The following is a 19,186-nucleotide window of genomic DNA, read 5'->3' on the forward strand; positions in this document are numbered from 1 at the left end:
AGAGCATGGGTAAGTGATCAAGGAAGCTGTCGCTGGAATCGGTTGATTCCCAAGGGGAGCCAGTCTCTCTGGGAAGTGTCCATGACCAGTGCTAAGTTTACAGACACGGAAAACAGGGCAAGTCTCTCCTTGTCCCAGGGAGGGATGCGGGAAGAAAGAGCAGAAGTAGGGAGCAGCAGGGGTAATGGAAAGGGAGAAGGTCTTAAAGGCTCAGAAAGGGTTAAAGGCACAGGACAAGGGAGCAGTGGGTGGGTGGCACCAGCAGCAGCAGGGGATTGGGTCTTGAAGGTGCAGAGAATGTTAGAAACTTGGAGAGGGGAGAGAGAGCTTACCAGTTTGTTTGTTTAATTTTTTTTGTTTTTGTTGTGTTTTGGTACCGGGAATGGAACTCAGACCTTGCACTTGCCAGGCAGGCATTTATGCCACTGAGCTCTATCCCCAGTCTTGCTTACCAGTTTTGAATTGTCAGCGTGGTGGGAGATGGGAAGCTATGTGGAGCACTAGAGCAAGGTCGGGGAACCAATGTCACTGGTTGGCCTCAGTGGGAAAAGGCTCGAGATAGGGTGGAAGACTAAAGAGAGCCCTAAAGAGAGCCCCCACCTCGGGTTTCACACACCAGTGTTAAAGGCATTGAATGAGAAAAACAACAGACAGGCTCAGGTGAGGAAAAGGTAGGGTGATGGTTGATACATTGTGTCAACTTGAGAAGTTTTGCCGTTCATCCTGCCAGGGTCCTCACTTTGTAAACGTCCCCCTCCTGTGCAAGAGGAGGGTATGGAGATGGTGTGAGCCTGCTTTATAATATGAGGGAGGAAAAAAAGGCTTGTTCTCCGCCTGACACCCCTTGTGCTCTTGCTGCTTTTGCTGTCTTCTGCTGCCTTAAACTGTTGCCCCTGTGCCATGCCACCCTGCCTTGGAGCCACTGATTATGGACTGAAACCTCCACAAATTGTGAGCTAAATAAACCTTTCCTTCTTAATTTTGGGTGTCAGGTATTTTGTCTCAGCAATGAGAGGAAAGTGACTAAGACAGGCTGGATTTAATTCTGTGTAGATATAGGCAGGCTGAAATCTTGTTGAGTACAGCCTGGTCCTTTTTGTGGAGTCTTATTTTCAGAGGGCAGCATGTTTTTTGAGAAGGTCTTTCTCAGGTCAGGCCTGACATTCCTATCTTTTTGTTTTATATACAGAGAGGCACAGAAAAGTGGGCAGAATTTCTCACGGCTATTTTGGATGTGCCAATAACTTTTTATTTCTCTATCCCCTTACTTTGGGTTTAATTTGCTCCTTTTCTGTAGTTTGTTAAAATCGAAGCTTAAATTACTAACATGCTACTTCTTTCACATATAACTATTTACTGCTAAATATTCCTCTCTAGACTTATCCACAGATTTCCAGGCTGGTCTTTGAACTTGTGATCCTCTTGCCTCAGCCTCCCAAGTACCTGGGATCACTGGCATGTGCCACCATGCTCAGCTAGATATCTTTAATGAATAAATTGAAGGTGGTCTGTGAGTGAGCTGGAGCACCTTCTCCTTTATGTTCAAGATGATTCAAATTGGTGCTAGGAATTTAGCTCAGTGGCACAGTGCCTGCCTGGCAAGCGCGACGTTGTGAGTTCGATTCCCAGTACTGGAAAAAGAACAAAACAAAAAAAGAGATGATTCAAGTTGCCAGCCTGGTTCTTTCAAGAAATGCTAGGCTGCACTTAGTCAAATCAGTCCTTCCCTCTGTCTCCTCGGGGCTGCCTGGGCTCAACAGGCATTGGCTTCTGCCCTTCCCTGAGGCGGTCCTGGCTCCACCAGCCCTAGGTGCCAGAGACTGGATGCAGGTCCCTGACCACAGGCTCATCTTCCCAGTGTGCACTTCCCAGTGGTGCCCTGGAGACCCTCTGTATGGTGAGTGGTTCTGGTCATGCTCAGCTTTCATGTGTGTGTTTGAGGCATTGCAGTAGGCTGTGTGTGGACCACAGCTAGCATTCCCAGGACCAGAGGATGTGAAGGAGTTTAAAGCTTAGAGCTCTGAATATGGGTTATTGACAGATACTCAGGGTTTTGTTTTGTTTTGTTTTTACTAAAATGTACCTTTTATGCAGTTAGACTTCAGTAAATGGTGGGCACTAACTATTGTGTAAATGTTAACTATCCGATAACATCACATAACCTGGCACCACTGAAGAGATGCTGAAGGTGAGGAAGGACACATGCATGGCGCTCATCTGCATTCGTGCAACTTCAGCTCAACCCTGGTGTCTGGGACATGTGTGCTGGGCCCTACACAGACTCCCAGCCCGCCCTACCCAAGCCTCATGGCAGGTCCCTCCTAGGAGCAGTGGAGAAGAAGTGAGGTGTTTGAGCTGACCTCCCTCAGGCTGCGTGATGGCCTCCTGGCTTACTCTGCTCTAGGTCACATTTCTGCAGACCTGCCTACTTAAAACAGCTCTGTAGATGGTGCTGTGTTCATTACAGAGGTCGGGCAGGCCTGCGTGGAAGCAGGATGGAACCATTTCACAGCGTTCGCCTGGACACTCAGACTCTGGACGGCCCACACTGGCTGCAAGTGAGGAAGCATATACCTGCAACATCAAAGTAAGCCTCAGCCCAAGGCCCACGTGGGTGTGGGGATACAAAGTGTCCGTGGTGGTTTTTAAATTCTGAGTTGGTTCATTATAGGCAAAAGCATTTTCCTGACTGTGAGATTCTCATTGTCTGGGTGTAACTGCCAGCACAGACCCAAGGCATGCCTCTGACTCTGGTCTAGCAGTCAGGTCCCTACAAAGACAGGAAGTTAGCAACTTCCATCTGAAACCTGGTTTGGTGGTACACAGACACTGTCTGTGCTTTTAAGCAGTGACCCTGCCACTTGGAAACCTCCCGTTACCACTGAGAAAACTGCCGTTGACATGGCTTTTGAGTGTAGCGCCAAAGGAGACTAGAGGAGACAGTGATCAACAGGGTTCCTCCACTGATGCTGTGTGAGCTTCCGGGCTTCACACAGTTGTCCCCGCCCAGATCAACCATTGAACCCAGGATGAGACCGCCACCCCTGCTCACACTGGGCCTTCCTTAGGTGGAAGTTCACAGATCCTTCCCTGGGCTCCATATGATGACCCCTGGGAAGCGGGTGATAAGCACAAGGGAGGGCAGTCAATCCCAGGGTGGTTGCTGGCTGCAGGTGCTGGTTGGAGCTGGCCTCTGTAATGAAATGCTAGAGCAGGAGCCCATCTGGCTCTTTGTAGAAGAGAGCAGTAGAAGTGTATTTGCAAGGTATGTCACCAACATGTCTTTGTTTCCTGCGATTCTTTTTTTTTTAGATGGAAAAACTGTATCTTCGTTATTTGAGAGCAGAGAGCTTTAGAAAGGCTCTGATTTATCAGAAGAAGTACCTGTTACTGTTGATTGGTGGATTCCAGGATTCTGAACAAGAAACCCTGTCCATGATTGCTCATTTGGGGGTATTTCCTTCCAAAGCAGATAAGAAAATCACATCTCGTCCTTTCACAAGGTTCCGCACTGCTGTCAGGGTGGTCATCGCAGTATTAAGGTAAATGCTGCTCCAAGTGGGCATCACATGCTCTTGGTGTGTAGGTGGCTTTATTCCTTGAAACTTTACAATGTTTTCTCTCAAGTTGGATGGTGCTTGAAGCTTCAAAACAGATGATACTTGTCTTTAAGATATACTGTGTGCAGGTGTCCCTTGTAGACTGTAAGATTTAAGAATGCCCTTTTATTACAGAGAAGGGATTATCTCTCCTCTCCACAGGTCTCATGCCGGGATTCTTTCTACCAATGGGCATATCAGATAACATTTAAAACTGTATTTTATTTTGCATATTTCGGTTTTTAGTATTTTTGTCAGAGTTGTATCACAGATGAGGAGGGGTGCATAATAGAGTACGTGGCTCCCTGAGGTTGCAGCCAGTCTTGAGCCTGTGCACACTCCCGGGACTTGACTGGCGCGAGTGCCTGGTGACCCGAGCCCTGCCTGCCCACCTCATCCTGCCTGGTTCCCTAGGAAGGCATTGTTCACATTGCTTGTCCATTTGCCCAGGGATCTCCTCTGGAGCAGGAAGGCAACTCCTTGGCGCCACTGGGAATTCTGATCATTCCAAAAGCAACAGTGTTGAGACTGCATTTCATTTTGTAATTTTGTAATTTTTAAATTTCTGAAACATTTGCTCCACTTAGGACTGAGCAGCTGTCTCTGCTCCCTGATGCCTGCAGAGGCACCTTCGCAGGCCAGGCTGGGCCCATCTGGAGTGTTGGACAGTAGTTGGGGGAGAGGTCCCTACACCTCTGAGTTCTGCCTAGCACAGGCATCTATTATGCACCCACCTTCTGTCCATCTGACCTGTGAGGAGGGTGCCTCTTGTCAGCAAGTGCTTTGGTTGCTGGATGGGGAGAGGTAGCCAGACCCACACACAGCTGCACTCGAACGGTGATTCATGTTCCCGTGAGGGGTGGAGGAATGTGCAGTCCCTTTCACACCATGTGGAAGGAGCTGCTGGCCTACTGCTGTTTGGAGAGCTGTTCTAGGAAGGTGCCTTGACCACCCACAAGTGGCATCAGGGACAGCGTGAGGTTAGCGGCCAGAGGGAGCGTGTGTTGTCACTGGTCACTGGTGCTGCATATGATCATGCACTGGCGTCCGACAGGCCTGAGCTAAGCTGTGTTGGGGTCAGGGTGGAGCCAGGGTGGTATACGGTGGAGTCACAGGTGGCCTCATCAGGGTGGTAGGCTTGGGGCGGGAAGGTTTCTGCACCACGTGTGAGCACAGGTAGCTTTCCACATGGCACCAGCTCAGCAGCCCACTGACTGACCTGGCAGGCATGGGTGCTGGGTGAGCCATAGTCAAACAGGTCCCGCTCAGTAGTTTGGTCACATTGGGATTTCCGTTGCTCTGTTCATTTATGTTTTGCTCTGATTTTAAATGGGCTGTGTTTCTTTTATTTGTAGGTTACGTTTTTTGGTTAAGAAGTGGCAAGAAGTAGATCAGAAAAGAGCCCCACTGCTGCAAGGCAAAGCCCCCCACCCAGGTGGGCCTCAGCTGCCATTCATTGTGACTTGCAAGCCTCTCTTCCTGCTACTTGTACCATTTTCAACAGTGTTTTGGCCATTTCTCAGTGGGAATGCAATAAAACACAGTAGGAGAACTGGTAAATTCAGTCAGTGGAGTTGTCAGAGGCCAGACGAGAACAGGCAGCGCTCAGACCCAGGCCTACTCAGAGTGGTTCAGAGGCCACACTAGCTTGAGTATGCCAAGTCTCCGTGGACTAGCATGCAATAGGGTAGTCTTCTTATTCTCTGCGGTTGTGCTCAATGCCTTCCCTTCAGAGCACCATTGCTTAGTTTTGATCAACCAGATCTTGTCTCTGACATTCTGCTGCCAACTACTACTTGCGGAGCAGCTTTGCCGACAGCAGAGGGGCTAACTGGGAGGCAGGGCATTCTGCTGGGCGCTTGTCCTGGTCCCTAGGGTGGCAGACATGAACGTCCTTCCTCCTCAGCACAGAGGACACAGCAAGCCATGGCCCCCAGGGCTGCTTGAGTCACTGCTGACTGCCATGGTGCCTCGGTCATCCTGGTGGCTCTGTCAGTTCAGGCCATGAAGAAGGCTTGATCCCTGCAGGCCACACTTGGTCCTCTCCAGGACTTCTGCCCCTCCTTCCTCCTGAGCCCCTCAGAGCTGATGGAGGTGGGACAGCCTGTCATGTTTTAGCCATAACCCTCTGGGGCTCCGCAGGGTGAGCTGCACTGCTTATACTGCAGTCTGGACACAGCCTTGTGAGTGAAACACAGATGATGAAATTCAGACTTCTCTAAAGCTTTTAAAAATATTGTAAGCCAGGCATGGTGGCCCACGCCTGCTATCCCAACGTGGAGGAGGCCCAGGTAAGAGGGTTAAGAGTTTGGGGCCAGTCGGGGCTATATAGTAAAACCCTGTAAGAAAACCAAAAAAAAAAAAAACTCAAAATAGAACATGGATACTTTAAATATGTTTTGAAATTGTCATTTAGACTCCCAATAGCTCATAAATTTAAATTTCTTTTCCTATTCCTTTGGTTGTTAAATAATGCTGTGGGTAGGACCCCGAGTACCACAGAAGCAGCTATCTCCGCTGGAAACCAGAGAGTTCCCTCCGACCCAGGCTGGGCCTTCTCACCGCAGGAAGGACTCTGCCCGCCACATCCCCAGCAGGAGAGAGAGGTCAGTTGCCAATCAGCTGCTTCAGCTTTGCCGCTCTTTCCCAACAGCGTGTGGTTCCTCAGTGGTTCTGGCTGAAGGTTCCAGCTTTGACCCATACCAGAGCAAGGCAGAGTACACACCATGGCACCCGAATTCAGTGATAGCATGCAATTCAGGTCTGGCAGGTCTGGTTCTCTTTGGGAAGGGCCCCGCAGAGGATTGGGAGTGTGTCAGGTAGGAAGTGGAAAATGGGACCAGCAGGAGAATTGAGAAAGGGCAGCCAGTTGAAGAGTGGACACTGGTGAGTTTTTCCCTAGGGAAGTTTTTCCCCCACTCAGGCATCGGTTGTGCATGCGCCACCACGCCTGGCTGTGCAGCGCTTTCTAAAAAGCTATGCTTTTTGTGAGAAGAAAGACTTTGAAGTAAACAGCCCTAGAAATGATACATGTCCCATGGTTCTGCCTGCTAACTCACCATGGTACTATCTATCAGACTCAACTGTTTGTTTTCTTTTTTTCCCTTTGATGTGGTTTGTTTGAAGATCCACTCCATCCCCAAGTTCAAGATTAGAAAGATCCCTGAATGCTTCTCAAGATCCAGAACGTTCCTTGACAGAATATATTCACCATTTAGAAATGATCCAGCAGAGGCTAGGGGGAACACCCCCAGGTAATAAAAGTCCTCCTTGAATTACTTGTTCAAATAGTGTAACCGTGCTCTAGAATGTAAAATAATGTAGTAAAGACTGCTGGTCTGCAGCTGAGTCATGGTTAGTATCCATCCTTATACTCACCTGTCGTTAACAGGATTGCAGTAACGAGTGGAAGTGAAGAGGGTCACAGAGGCATAAACAACTCAGCAGGGAGGGTTGGGTCAGTTTGAGCCTTTCTGTCCTGTTATAATTCATTTTTATCAGAATTTAGATGAATTCAGTGATAGCACTTGAAAATTATTCTTAAAAGGTATGAAGTCTTATAACAAATTGCTACCTTATTTTTATTACATTTAGATCCTACTTCCAAGAAATCCTGTCGCCAGAAGATTAAACAATGAATAAAGTCTTGTGGCTCTTAAACTATGACAATTCTGTTTGAGGAAATGCTGTTTTTCCCAAGGAAAGCAGGGGGTGTGGCATGGGGTGCTCTTCATGTGCCCACGGTGCCATTCCCCAAGTGCCACCCAGTATTCTTGCTTCTACGAAGTGTGCAAAGCCAAATGGAGCATTTTTCTGTGACTTCAGTACCCAACAGCTGCTCGACTCTTCTGTGCCTGACTGTGGAGCCTCTGCCTCCTCCAGGGAACAAGATGGCGTGGCTTTCTTTTGTCTGTTAAAGTGTCGGATGGGAACTTCACTTAAAAATGAAGTTTTAAAACACATTCAGGAAGGAAGGAATAAAATAAACACTGTTCAGTCGTGAACAGCCTTGTGTTGGTTTTAACTCATGCAGTTTATTCTTCTCATAGGTAGAAAAGTAAAATAAAACTTAGAATTTATGTCAGACTTCTCTAAGCAGCAGTTTCCGGTAACCCTCGGTCCGTCTCGCAGCAGTGCACTCTGCCACTGTACTTGGTTCCATTTTGTTTTGGAAAGTTGCAGCCCTTGTGGTGGCTCTGTGTTTCACTAGTCCTTGCGCCATGTGACATCTAGCCCAGGGCCCTTTACCCAGACATGTGCTGTGCAGGTGTGTGTGTGTCACTTAGTGATACACACACATTCACACGTGTACGGATTTAGTAAGGCTTTTTTTTTTTTTTTAAAGTAAATCTAGTTAGCAAGTAGATGGTTATTGTTTGAAAGTTTTCATAATGAAAGATAGAGAAAAAAACATCATGACCAACTACAGTTTGGCCCAGGAGAATGCAAGCTGGAAAACAGAAACCACTTTGGGTTTTTGAAGAAAGGGAATTGAATGGAAGGACTGGACTCTTCTGATAATGAGGTAAAGTGGTCCAGAGAGGATCCACTGCGGAAGTTGTCATCTTGATGCTAGAACAATGTAATTGTTCTTTGGACTCAAGGGCCAGTCCCAGAAGTCCCTCTGGTAAATGGGTCCAGAGGAGACACATCAGCCGCTGGTGATGCTGCCCCACCCTCTATGAAAGATAGAAAAATGCCTGTCTGCCCTCCTGCCTTTGTGTTGCCAGAGGCAGACAAGGGAGCTTGGGACAGGTGCCTTGCAGTGTCCACGTCTTGCACAAAGCAGGGAGGACCAGATGTGACTGAGGCACACAGCAGGTGGCCATCACGGTCCACCTTTTTGGCTTTCTGTGTGTATTCTCGACCTTCATCTGCTTTTCATCACTAGGATAGAGGCCGAGGCACCTTGCCAATAAGAGCATGTTTATCTCTTCCATGAGAAAGAAGATGCTGTATCCTCTCCACGACTGTGAGATGTCTGTGGCAGTAGACCAGGACTGGATCAGGCCAGTTACGAGTTAGTTGGTGACTGAACTGGTCAGCCCACTGTGGAAAACGGAAGGGACACGGAAGTACTCCATGCACACACAAAAGTTGATCCAGTCCTTGTTTCTATAATGAGTGAAGGTACAGGATTGTGTTTATCATCTTTCCTTCACCTAGTCTTGGTTTTCTAGTACTCAATTAGCACCTGGCCTGGTTAAGTGACCCATGCTTTTCCCTCCTGAAGGCAGACTACAGTCAGTGCCTTCCCTTCAGAGGCCTTTTTCTTCTTTGACGGTTAAGTGTGCTGAGCACCACGTGGTGCCCAGCAGGCACTGGATTAGACTTCCTTCTCATTGTGTACCAGCCATCTATTTTCCCCTGGAATTAATAGCATGGGCCGGTACTAGACCGCAGCCCTGCTCACCAGTTCAGACCATGGTCTCAGCTGCTAGTTCAGCACGTGCGTGGTCCTGTCTGGCGGCAGTAGTCCTCCCTTAGGACAGCATAGCACAGTGTCATGGTGGAAAGCTGAAGTTCCTCCAGGGAACTCAACTTGTAGCCCCTGGGTTCCTGGCTGATATATGCTGGGTGTGGGAGAAGTGCCAACTCAAAACACACACCGCCTCCTGCTAACAGAGCGCGTTCTTCTACTGCTCGCCACCCACTTGACAAGCCATTTCTGAGTGAGGGAGTTTTTGGAAGACCAGGCATTCCATGGTCGGATGCCTAGGGCCACACTTGCCATGAAAAAGATTTTCTGGTTAGAAGCAATGATGGTGAGTCTGGTTGAGTCTTGTCTCAGACTAGTTTCCTTTTACACTGCTACTCGGCAGCCACCAGCTGTGTGTTCCACAGTTCAATTCTTACATACTTAGAGTTAACACAGACCCAAGGGATAGAGACTTGAGTCCCATGAAACTACCTGTGCTTCAGAGGGCAGCCACAGTGGGGTCCCCAGGTGTATTCATCAGCTTCCTTGTCACTGTAACCCAATAACCAACAACCACAATTGAGGTTTAACTTGGCTCACAGTTTCAGGAGGCTGAGCCCATGCTTGGGTGACTTCAAGGCAGAAACAGTGAAAGGGCATGGCTGAGCAAAAATGCTTAGTGTGTGGCACCTGAAAGCCGAGTAGGGGAACATGCAGAGAGGAAGGGGAAGGGGACCGTGTGTAGCACCCAAGGTCATGCCTCCAGGACCAATCCAGACCCGTGACAGTGCACTATGTCTCTCTGACCAATCCAGACATGTAACAGTGTGTTTTACTAGTCTGCTGTGGTTTTCTTAATCCAGTCATGCTGACATAGGATTAATGGTCACACCTGGCTACCCATAATCCTCCCAGCTAACTACAGACCTGGAGTTCCTTACTGCCTCCATCTCTGGTTTGGTAATTTCCTAAAATGATTCAGGAAGGTGCTCTATTTAGAATTACCAGTTTATTATAAAGGATACAGTCCAAGAACAGCCAAATGGAAGACATGTAGCACAGGTACGGGTTTCTGCCCCCTCCAGGCACACCACTGATCAGCACTCACTTGTGCTTACCAAACTGAAAACTTCCTGAACTTCACTGCTCAAGAGTTCTTACATCAAAGTTCCATTACATAGTTGAGAATGATTAAATTTTGGCCACGTGACTGAAATGGCTTGTCATAAGATGATACCATGTGAGAGGACCTAGGGGCAGAGTATATCACACCACACATAAGCAGCACTCCACGGGATGAGGGCTTACTGTACTTGCACCCTTGATGTCTTGCTGATCATACAGCACCCAGGACATAATGGACATTAATCTGCCTATTAATTGGTGTCCATGGGTGTCTATTCTCTGACAGGACTCAGGAGCAAGTCAGATGTTGCTTTTCTTTTTTGGTACCGGGAATCAAGCTCAGGACCTTGTGCTTGCCAGGCAGGTGCCATACTGCTGAGCTATGTCCCTGGTCCCCAGATGTTGCTTTTCAAATAGAATGATTAGCAGAAAGAAGGTGGTAATTAAAAAAAAAAAAAAAAAAAAAAACAACCCTAGGGGATCTGCCTTACGGGACCCCATTCAGTCATCCTAATTACAAAGGCATTTTAGGCACTTGAAATTGCTAAGCCACAGGTTTGAGGAGCAAGACAGCTTGCACCAAAGCTGCAGGTCTTTTATGGTCCAGTTCCCACTTAAAATTAATAGCCTAGAGTAGCACATCCATATATTGTATATGTGGTCTTTAAAACCCAAATAAACTGACCCTTGTGTCTCTTGATTGTAGGGAGTACAGGGCTTTTCATTGTAGAAGGAATGTGATATTCCATGAACTCCTTGATCCCCAGAAACTTTGCTAAAGTGGCAGGCCCAATTTTTCATGGAATTTATCTGCATACATCTAGCACATCTTACGAATGTAGGTGCTCACTGTCCTCCATGATCTCCTTAATGTAGTGGACAAAATGGTAGGTCTAAGTAGTCAAGACATGCTGCTGGCTCTGCTAGACGAAGCTAAGCTGATGCTCTTTAGTAATTGGCAACAAGAAAACTGATGAGAGCCAGACTACAAATCCTGCATCTGGTACACTTGCCTCACAAAAAGATGATTCTCAAAATCCATCATTATCACCTCCCTTGCTTCTGGGCCCATACCAAGAGTTGATCCTATTATAACGCAATGAATTCGAAGGCTGACTATGTGAGGAGACAGCCTACCCGAAAATGCATCAAATGAGGATGTAAACTGCACCATTACATCAGAACTAGAGAGAGTATATACAAAACTGCTGAGAGATTTGGAAGGCCTAAGTAAACGAGTTGTGGCACTCTTGGTTGTGCTACTGCTGCTTCAGTCTCCTCAGTCCTTATCTGTGACCCCATGGAAAGTTCCCTGTGACCGGCTGACAGAAGCAAAGCACAGGTGCGCTCTATGGGCAGAGCTACACAGGATGTTGGCATCAGCCAGCAATAGGCAGTTGCTACATTACAGCAGGTTTAATTAGGGGTTGGGTTCACAAGATTCAAGTTGGCAAAACTTTTGCTGGTACATCAGGTGGTCTATCTCATGTGCAAAGAACAGTTACTGATCCCTAAATATTTGTATGCAGGGGGGAAAAGCTATCCAGCTGTCAAGAAAAAGATCACAAGGATTAGTGTCTTTCTCCTCTCTTTTCTCTTGCTCACTTGCTCCTTTTTTAAATACACGTTTGCAGTACATGATGATTACACTCCTTGTGGAGACTTGGTATGTACATGTACATATCTTAATTCTCTCTTATCCCTTCCCCTCCCCCCTCATCCTCTTCCTTTTTGTAAAAGATTTATCTCCCTATTTCTTATCTGTCCCTTATTTTGCTCTTTATTTATAATTTGGGTTTCTCATATAAGAGACAGCATGCAGTATTTAAGCTTGTGTGTCCAACTTATGTCACTTAATATTGTGGTCTCAAGGTGCATCCATTTTCCTACAAATGACTCAAGTTTATACTTTTTTATGGCACAGATGTACTCCATTGTATATAAATATCACACTTTATCTATTCATCTATTGATGGACATATAAGCCACTTTCAAGATTAGGCAATTATGAACTTTGCTTCTTACAAACATGGGTATGAATGTATCACTGTAATATAATGTCTTCAACTCTTTCAGGAAGTACCTAGAAAATGAATAGCTGGGTCAAATTCTAATTTTACTTTTTTGAGGAATCTAATGATTCACATAATAGTTATACTAGTTTATATTCCCACCAACAATGTAGAAGTGTTCCTTTTCCCCCATAGCCTCACTAGTATTTGTTATCTGGTTTCTGGATAATAGGCATTCTTTCTGGATTAAGATGAAATCTCAGGTTTTAGGACCCAGGCCTAGGATCATCAATCTGCTCAGAGGTACAATGACAGAATAAAACATAGACAAAACATTTTAGTTACAAGGGGCAGAAGGATGGTCAAAGTCCAGTGACAGGCTAGGACCACAAGGCATGGTGTTTTTGGCTTTTATTAAGCATACAGCTTGATTGGGAGTGTGCTGTGAGCTTCAGAAAGTGGTGGGGGGTGAACCAACACAGTCAACGTTTAAGGATTGAGGAACAATGCATTTTTTGAAAATCAGGAACACATCAGGGTTAACTAGTAACCTTATTGTCTGTTAACTGCGACTACTGAGCTAGATGGAATTTGTGTGAGTCAGAGTCCTCAGCTGTCATGTTATCTTGCTTTGAGGCACCAGAACTTCACAGACTGTTTGCTAGCCTTGGCTCTGGCTGTTAGCTTAAAGATTAATCTGACCTTAAGCCAGCCAGAAGTCCCACCGCAAGTCACACAGACCTAGGACAGACTCTATTTTTCTGCCAATTTATTAATATTAATCATTGCCTGCTCATACTGTACCAAGCTGGTCCTTAGCACTGTGGGTTGTTTTAATTTGCATTTCTCAAAAGGCCAGAAATGTCGAACATTTTGGATGTATTTATTGGCCTCTTGTGAGAAGTGTCTATTCATTTCAGTTCCCCATTTTTTTGATTGGGTCTTTTATTTCAGGGGTCTACACTTATTTATTTATTCATTTATTTATTAGTACATGTACATAGTACATAATGCTCACATTCATCATGAGGAGTTGGTACATGTACATATCTTAATTCTTTTTTTCCTCTTCCTTCCCTTCTCCCTCCCACCTCCCTTATTCCCTTTCCTACTTGAACATTTTCTTCCTACTTCCTGTTATCTATCATCTATTTTTTGTCCTTATTTGTGCTTTTGGTTTTTCACACAAGAGAAACTGTAATATTTAAACCTATGTCTAATTTATTTCATTTAAAGGTGCATTCATTTACCTAAAAATGTCTCATTTATCCTTCTTTGTGGCAAAGTAGTACACTTTTGTATATGAACACCACATTTTCTTTATCCATTCATCTGTTGATTAGACATCTGGGCTGTTTCCAAGATTTAGCTATTACAAATTGTGCTGCTATAAACATAGGTGTGCATGAGTCCCTGTGGTATGATGCTTTTAACTCTTTCAGGAAGATACCAAGGAAGGGAATAACTAGGTCAAATGGAACCTCTAGTTTCAGTTTTTTGGAGAATTTCACACTGATTTCCATATTTGTTGCACCAACTTACATTCCCACCAACAGTGAAGAAGAGTCCTTTTTCCTCACAGTCTCACAAGCATTTGTTACTGGTTGATTTCTTGATAATAGCCATTCTTTCTGGAGTAAGATGGAATCTCAGTGATGTGTCAGGGGTATAATTTTTTTCAGTTCTTTGTATAGTCAAAATATTTGTCCTCTCTACCCAAGAACTGCTGGCAAAAATTGTTCCATGCTGTAGGTTGTCTATTCACTCTTAGTTGGTCCTTTGCTGTGAAGAACCTTTTTAGTTTGCTTTGATCCCATGTGTTGATTACTGATGTTATTTCTTGTGCAATTGGGGTTCTGTTCAAGAAGTCCTAGCCTATGCCTATGTCTTACGAGTTCTATTTTATCTTTCAATGGATTATTTCATATTAACATTTAGATCTTTGATCCCTTTCAATTTTAATTTAGTACATGGTGAGATATATGGGTCTGGATTCAATCTTTTGCATGTGGATAGCCAGTTTTCCCTAGCACCATTTTTAAAAGAGGATATCTTCCCTGCAGTATATATTCTTGGCACCTTTGTCAAAGATCAGATGACTGAATATGCCTGGGGTTGTTTCTGCATCATATCTTCTGTTCCATTGATCTACATATCTGTTTTTGTGCCAGAACCATGATGTTTATTACTGTAGCTTTGTAATACAACTTGGAGTCTGGGATTGTGATGCCTCATGCTTTGCTCTTGTTGTGCAGGAGTGCTTTTGCTATTCTGGGTCTTTCTGGTTCCTTATGAATTTTAGGATGGTTTTCTCTGGCTCTGTGAGAAATGCTATTTGTATTTTGGTGGGGACTGTGTATCAAGCTGGGTGTGGTGGTGGATACCTGCAATCCAAGCACTTGTGAGGCAGGAGGATTGCTGTAAGTCTCAAAAAAAATATGTATGTTAGTTTTGGAAGGATGGCCATTTTCACTATACTGGTTCTGCCTATCGAAGAACAGGGTATCTTTCCATTTTCTGATACCTTCTTCAATCTCCTTTTACAGAGTTCTGTAGTTTTCATTTTAGAGGTTTTTTCATGTCCTTGGTTAGGTTAATTCCTAAATATTTTAATTTTCTTGGAGCTATTATGAATGATGTTGTTTTCCTTATTTCTTTCCAGGTGAGTTCATTATTGGTGTACAAGAACATTCTTTTATGTGTGATTCTGTATCCTACTACATTACTAAATTTCATTACTAATTCTAAGAGTCTTTTGGTAGAGTTTTGGGGGTCTTCTATATAGAGAATCATGTCATCTGCAAATAATGATAATTTGACTTCTTCCTTTTCTGTACATATTCCTTTTATTTCTTTCTCTTGTCTGATTGCTCTAGCTAATGTTTCAAGTACTATATTGAACAGGAGGGATGATAGTGAACATCCTTGTCTCGTTTCTGATTTTAGAGGTAAAGCTTTCAGTTTTTCCACATTTATTATGTCAGCAAGTAGGTTTGTCATAAATGACTCTTACCAGATTGAGGTAGGGTCCTTCTACCTATTGTCTTTTTTATTGTGAATAGATGTTTGAATTTATCAAAGACCTTTTTTATACCCACTGGATTCATTGAGATGACTGTGTGATTTTTGTCCTTGCTTTTGCTTATGTGATGTATTAAATTTATTTATTTGTGTGTGTTGAACCATCCTTGCATCAGTGGGATAAATCCTACTTGGCCATGATGTATGATCTTTTTGATGATTTGTTGCATTGTTTGCCAGTATCTTGTTGAGGATTTTTGCATCTGTATTCATTAAAGAGATTGGCTGTAGTTCTCTTTTCTATTTGGGTCCTTTGGTTTTGAAATCAGGGTCATGCTAGCTTCCAAGAATGACTTTGGAAGACTATTTCCCTTTCATTTGAATTAAAGAGTTGGAAGAGTACTGGGATTAGATCTTCCCTGGAGTTTCTGTGGAATTCAGTGGTGAATCCATCAGGTCCTGGGTTTTTCTTAGTTGACAGGGTTTTTTTTTTTTTTTTTTTTGGTACTGGGAATCAAACTCAGGACCTTGTGCTTGTGAGGCAGGTACCATGCCACTGAGCTATAGCTCTGGCCCCGACAGGTTTTTATTAGTGCCTCGATTTCATAGTCTGTTACTGGATTATGCAAGGTTTTCTATCTTCTTGGTTCAGTTTTGCTCATTAATACATATCTAGGAATCTATTTCCTCTAAATTATCCAATTTATTGAAGTACAGGTTTAAAAGTAGTTACTAATAGTCTTCTGGATTTTGATCATGTCCTCTGATTCCTCCCTTTTTATTTCTAATTGCATTGATTTGTGTGTTTTACCCTTTTTTTGGTAAGAGTAGTTAAGGGTTTATTTTGTTTATTCTTTTGAAGAACTAGCTCCTTGATTTGTTTATTCTTTGTCTCAATTTTATTAATTTCTGCTCTGATCTTTATACTTTCCTTCATGATAGCTTTGGGTTGGTTTTTGTTTTTCCAGGACCTAAAGGTGCATCATTAGGTTGTTTATTTGAATTTGCTGGGGTTTTTAAAAATGTGGACACACACAGCTATAAACTTCCTTTAGGAATGCTTTCATTGTGTACCATAGGTTCTGGTATGTTGTACTGCCATTATCATTTGATTCTAGGAACTACCTAATTTTGTCCTTGATTTCTCCTATAACCCATTGATTCTTCAAGAGTATATTATTTAATTTCCATGTGTTTTCATAATTTTTGTTGTTTTTTTTTTGCCATTGATTTCTAGTTTCATTGTATTTTGATCTAATAATATGCATGGGATAATTCTGATTCTTTTGTACTGACTCAAGTATATTTTGTGGGCAAGTATGTGGTCTATTTTGGAGAAAGTTCCATATGCTGCTAAGAAGTATGTGTATCCTGTTATTGTTGAGCGGAACACTCTATAGATATATATTAAATCTATTTGTTCAAAGGTTTGGTTCAACTCTGACATTTCTTTGTTGATTTTTTTGTCTAGTGATCTAGACAAAAAAAAAGGTAACAGTGGGGAAGTATTGAGATCCCTCACTATAATTATGTTGATCTTTACCTGATTTTTCTGTCCAGTAGTGTTTATGAAGTTCAGTGCACTTTTCTTTAGTGTACTTATGTTTATAATTATTACCTCTTCCTGTTGAATTGTTCCCTTAACCATTATGTACTGATCTTCTCTTTTGATCAGCTTTGGCTTAAAGTCTACTTTGTCTGAAAGTAGAATAGCTACTTCTGCTTGTTTTCAGTTTCCTATTGCATGGAATATTGTTTTCCATCCTTTGATTTCTTTAGTATGTGAATTTCTTTTTGGACTAAATGTGTTTCTTGTATAAAGCATACCATTGGATTTTGTTTCTTGATCCACTTTTCCAATCTGTGTCCTCTGATTAAGGAGTTAAGACTATTCACATTGAGAGTTATTACTGAAAAATATTAACTTCTTCCTGTCATTGCATCAGTCTCCTGTTGCTGATTCCCTTTTGCTTAATTGCTCACTCTGCCTGGTGTATATTTCTATTAGACTTTTTGGCATTGTTGGCTTAGTTGTCTCTTTCTAGGATGTTCTTGAGAATTTTCTGGAGTGCTGGTTTGACGGTCATGAATTTCTTAAGGTCCTCTTTGTTATGGAAAGACCTTATTTCTCCATCAGTTTTCAGGATATACTGTATGGTTTGGAAGGTGCTTTCTTTTGGGCTTGAAAAACTTTGCTCCAAGATTTCCTAGGTTTTTAAGTTTTATGTTGAGAAGTTTGTTGTAATTGTAATAGGTTTACCTTTATAAGTAATTCACTGCTTTTCTCTAACAACTTTTATGATTTTGCCCTTGTTTTGGACTTCTAGGATTTTGGTTATGGTATGTTCTGAAGTTATTTTCTGATTTTGGCTACTTGGGGTTCTATGTGCCTCATTTATCTGTATGTTAAATTCTTTCCCCACATTTTGGAAACTTGCTGCTATTATTTTAATAAAGAGATTTTTTTATGCCATTTGTTCTTGTCTTCTGATTTTTCACTAATTCCAAATAATCTTAGTCTTTTTCGTATCATCCAACAGCTGCTGGATTCATTTTTCAGATTTTCTTTCTTTTTAAGTATGTCTAATAATTAGTCACTGCCATAAGCCCTGTCTTCTAGTTCTGATGCTGTCCTCACATTGATCACTTCTGTTGTCCATACTTTCAACAGAATTTTCAATCTCCTAGATTTATGTTTGGCACCTTTTCATGAATTCTAATTCTTGCTAAATTGGTCATTCATCTTTTGTATCATATTGTTTAGCTCAGTTGGCTCTTTATTTATTTATTTTTATTTTTATTTTTATTTTTTTTTGTTTTTTTTCTCCGGTACCAGGAACCGAACTCACGACTTTGCGCTTGCCAGGCAAGCGCTTTTGCCGCTGAGCTAAATCCCCAGCCCTGTGTTGGCTCTTTATTATTGTCTGTCTGTAAACTTGCTGATCATTTTGTTTATTAAGTCCATTTTTTAAAGTTGTATCTTCTTTGAGTTCACCACTTTTTTTGTCCTTTTGAGACTGTGCACTTCAGGCTGGCCTTGTGCTCACTTTGTAACCCAGGCTGGTCTCGAACTTGCAATGATCCTCCTGCCTCAGCCTCCTGAGTGCTGGGATTACAGGCATGCACCACCAACCAAACACCTCTTGATCTGTTTTATTTTTTCCTCTTTTATCATTTTGAATAATTCAGCTATGTGACTTTTGATTTCCTCCCCATCAATGCTCCATGGATCAGCTTTGGGAGAGTTGGCAGTTTTCAGAGACATTTTGTTGCCTTCTGGTGGTGGTGTCCTCCTCCTCCTCCCCCTTCTCTTCCTCCTCCTCCTCCTCTTTCTCCTCCTCCTCCTTCTCCTTGCCTTTCTTCTCCCCCCTCCTCCTCCTTCTTTTCTCTCTCTCTCTCTCTCTCTCTCTCTCTCTCTCTCTCTCTCTCTTTTTCTCTGTGCTGAGGTTTGCAGGTTGATTATAGTGGAAGAACGTTGTTGCTAGTATGGAGACCTCTTTAGTGTCTGCTTTTCAGTGATACGTTTTGGGTGTAGCTAACTATAGGCCTTTGCCTCTGTCCCAAGACCCAACCACCTCCATTAATTTGGAAGGGGAAGATGCAGTGTAATTTACTGACCACCCAGCTCTCTGAGCATGTTCCACAGTATTGTTAGTGACACAAAGACAATTCAGATATTGGCATACAGAGAAAATGTATTAATAGTAACAAATGCACAATGGCTATAGCAACAAAATCAGCAACAATAGTAACATCAAAGATAAACTGAGCTGGGTATGGTGGCACATGCATGTAATCCTAGTACTCTGGAGGCTGAGGCAGGAAGATTGCTGAGTTCAAGACCAGCTTAGACTACACAGCAAGACCCTATCTCAAAAAAAAAGATAAACTGAATATTTACATATCATAAGAACCAATAATGTACCACCCTGAACCCATAGAAGAGATCTATAAGTACAGTACAAATACTAAGACAAGCCATATATTGACACATAGTAAATACCTATTAA

At 43.2% G+C, this 19,186-nt stretch overlaps 1 protein-coding gene across 5 annotated transcripts in view; it reads left to right on the forward strand.

The window, feature by feature from the left end:
• The window catches only part of Pcnt (pericentrin), a 100,774-nt gene extending 93,151 nt beyond the window's left edge, over window positions 1-7,623 (forward strand). For 3 of the 5 annotated variants that reach the window (XM_013505781.1, XM_013505784.1, XM_013505789.1), the window contains 6 exons: window positions 2,468-2,587; window positions 3,313-3,542; window positions 4,955-5,034; window positions 6,085-6,205; window positions 6,726-6,853; window positions 7,194-7,603. In XM_013505781.1, the coding sequence (XP_013361235.1) occupies window positions 2,468-2,587; window positions 3,313-3,542; window positions 4,955-5,034; window positions 6,085-6,205; window positions 6,726-6,853; window positions 7,194-7,237 (723 nt within the window). In that variant the 3' untranslated portion in view covers window positions 7,238-7,603. Of the gene's footprint in view, window positions 1-2,467; window positions 2,588-3,312; window positions 3,543-4,954; window positions 5,035-6,084; window positions 6,206-6,725; window positions 6,854-7,193 lie in introns of all 5 variants that reach the window. The other 2 variants (XM_013505798.1, XM_013505794.1) reach the window with 2 other exon arrangements.
• The last annotated feature ends 11,563 nt before the right edge of the window (window positions 7,624-19,186 follow it).

This window comes from Chinchilla lanigera, unplaced genomic scaffold, assembly GCF_000276665.1.
Source record: "Chinchilla lanigera isolate Chin_1 unplaced genomic scaffold, ChiLan1.0 scaffold00006, whole genome shotgun sequence".
Classification (NCBI taxonomy): domain Eukaryota; kingdom Metazoa; phylum Chordata; class Mammalia; order Rodentia; family Chinchillidae; genus Chinchilla; species Chinchilla lanigera.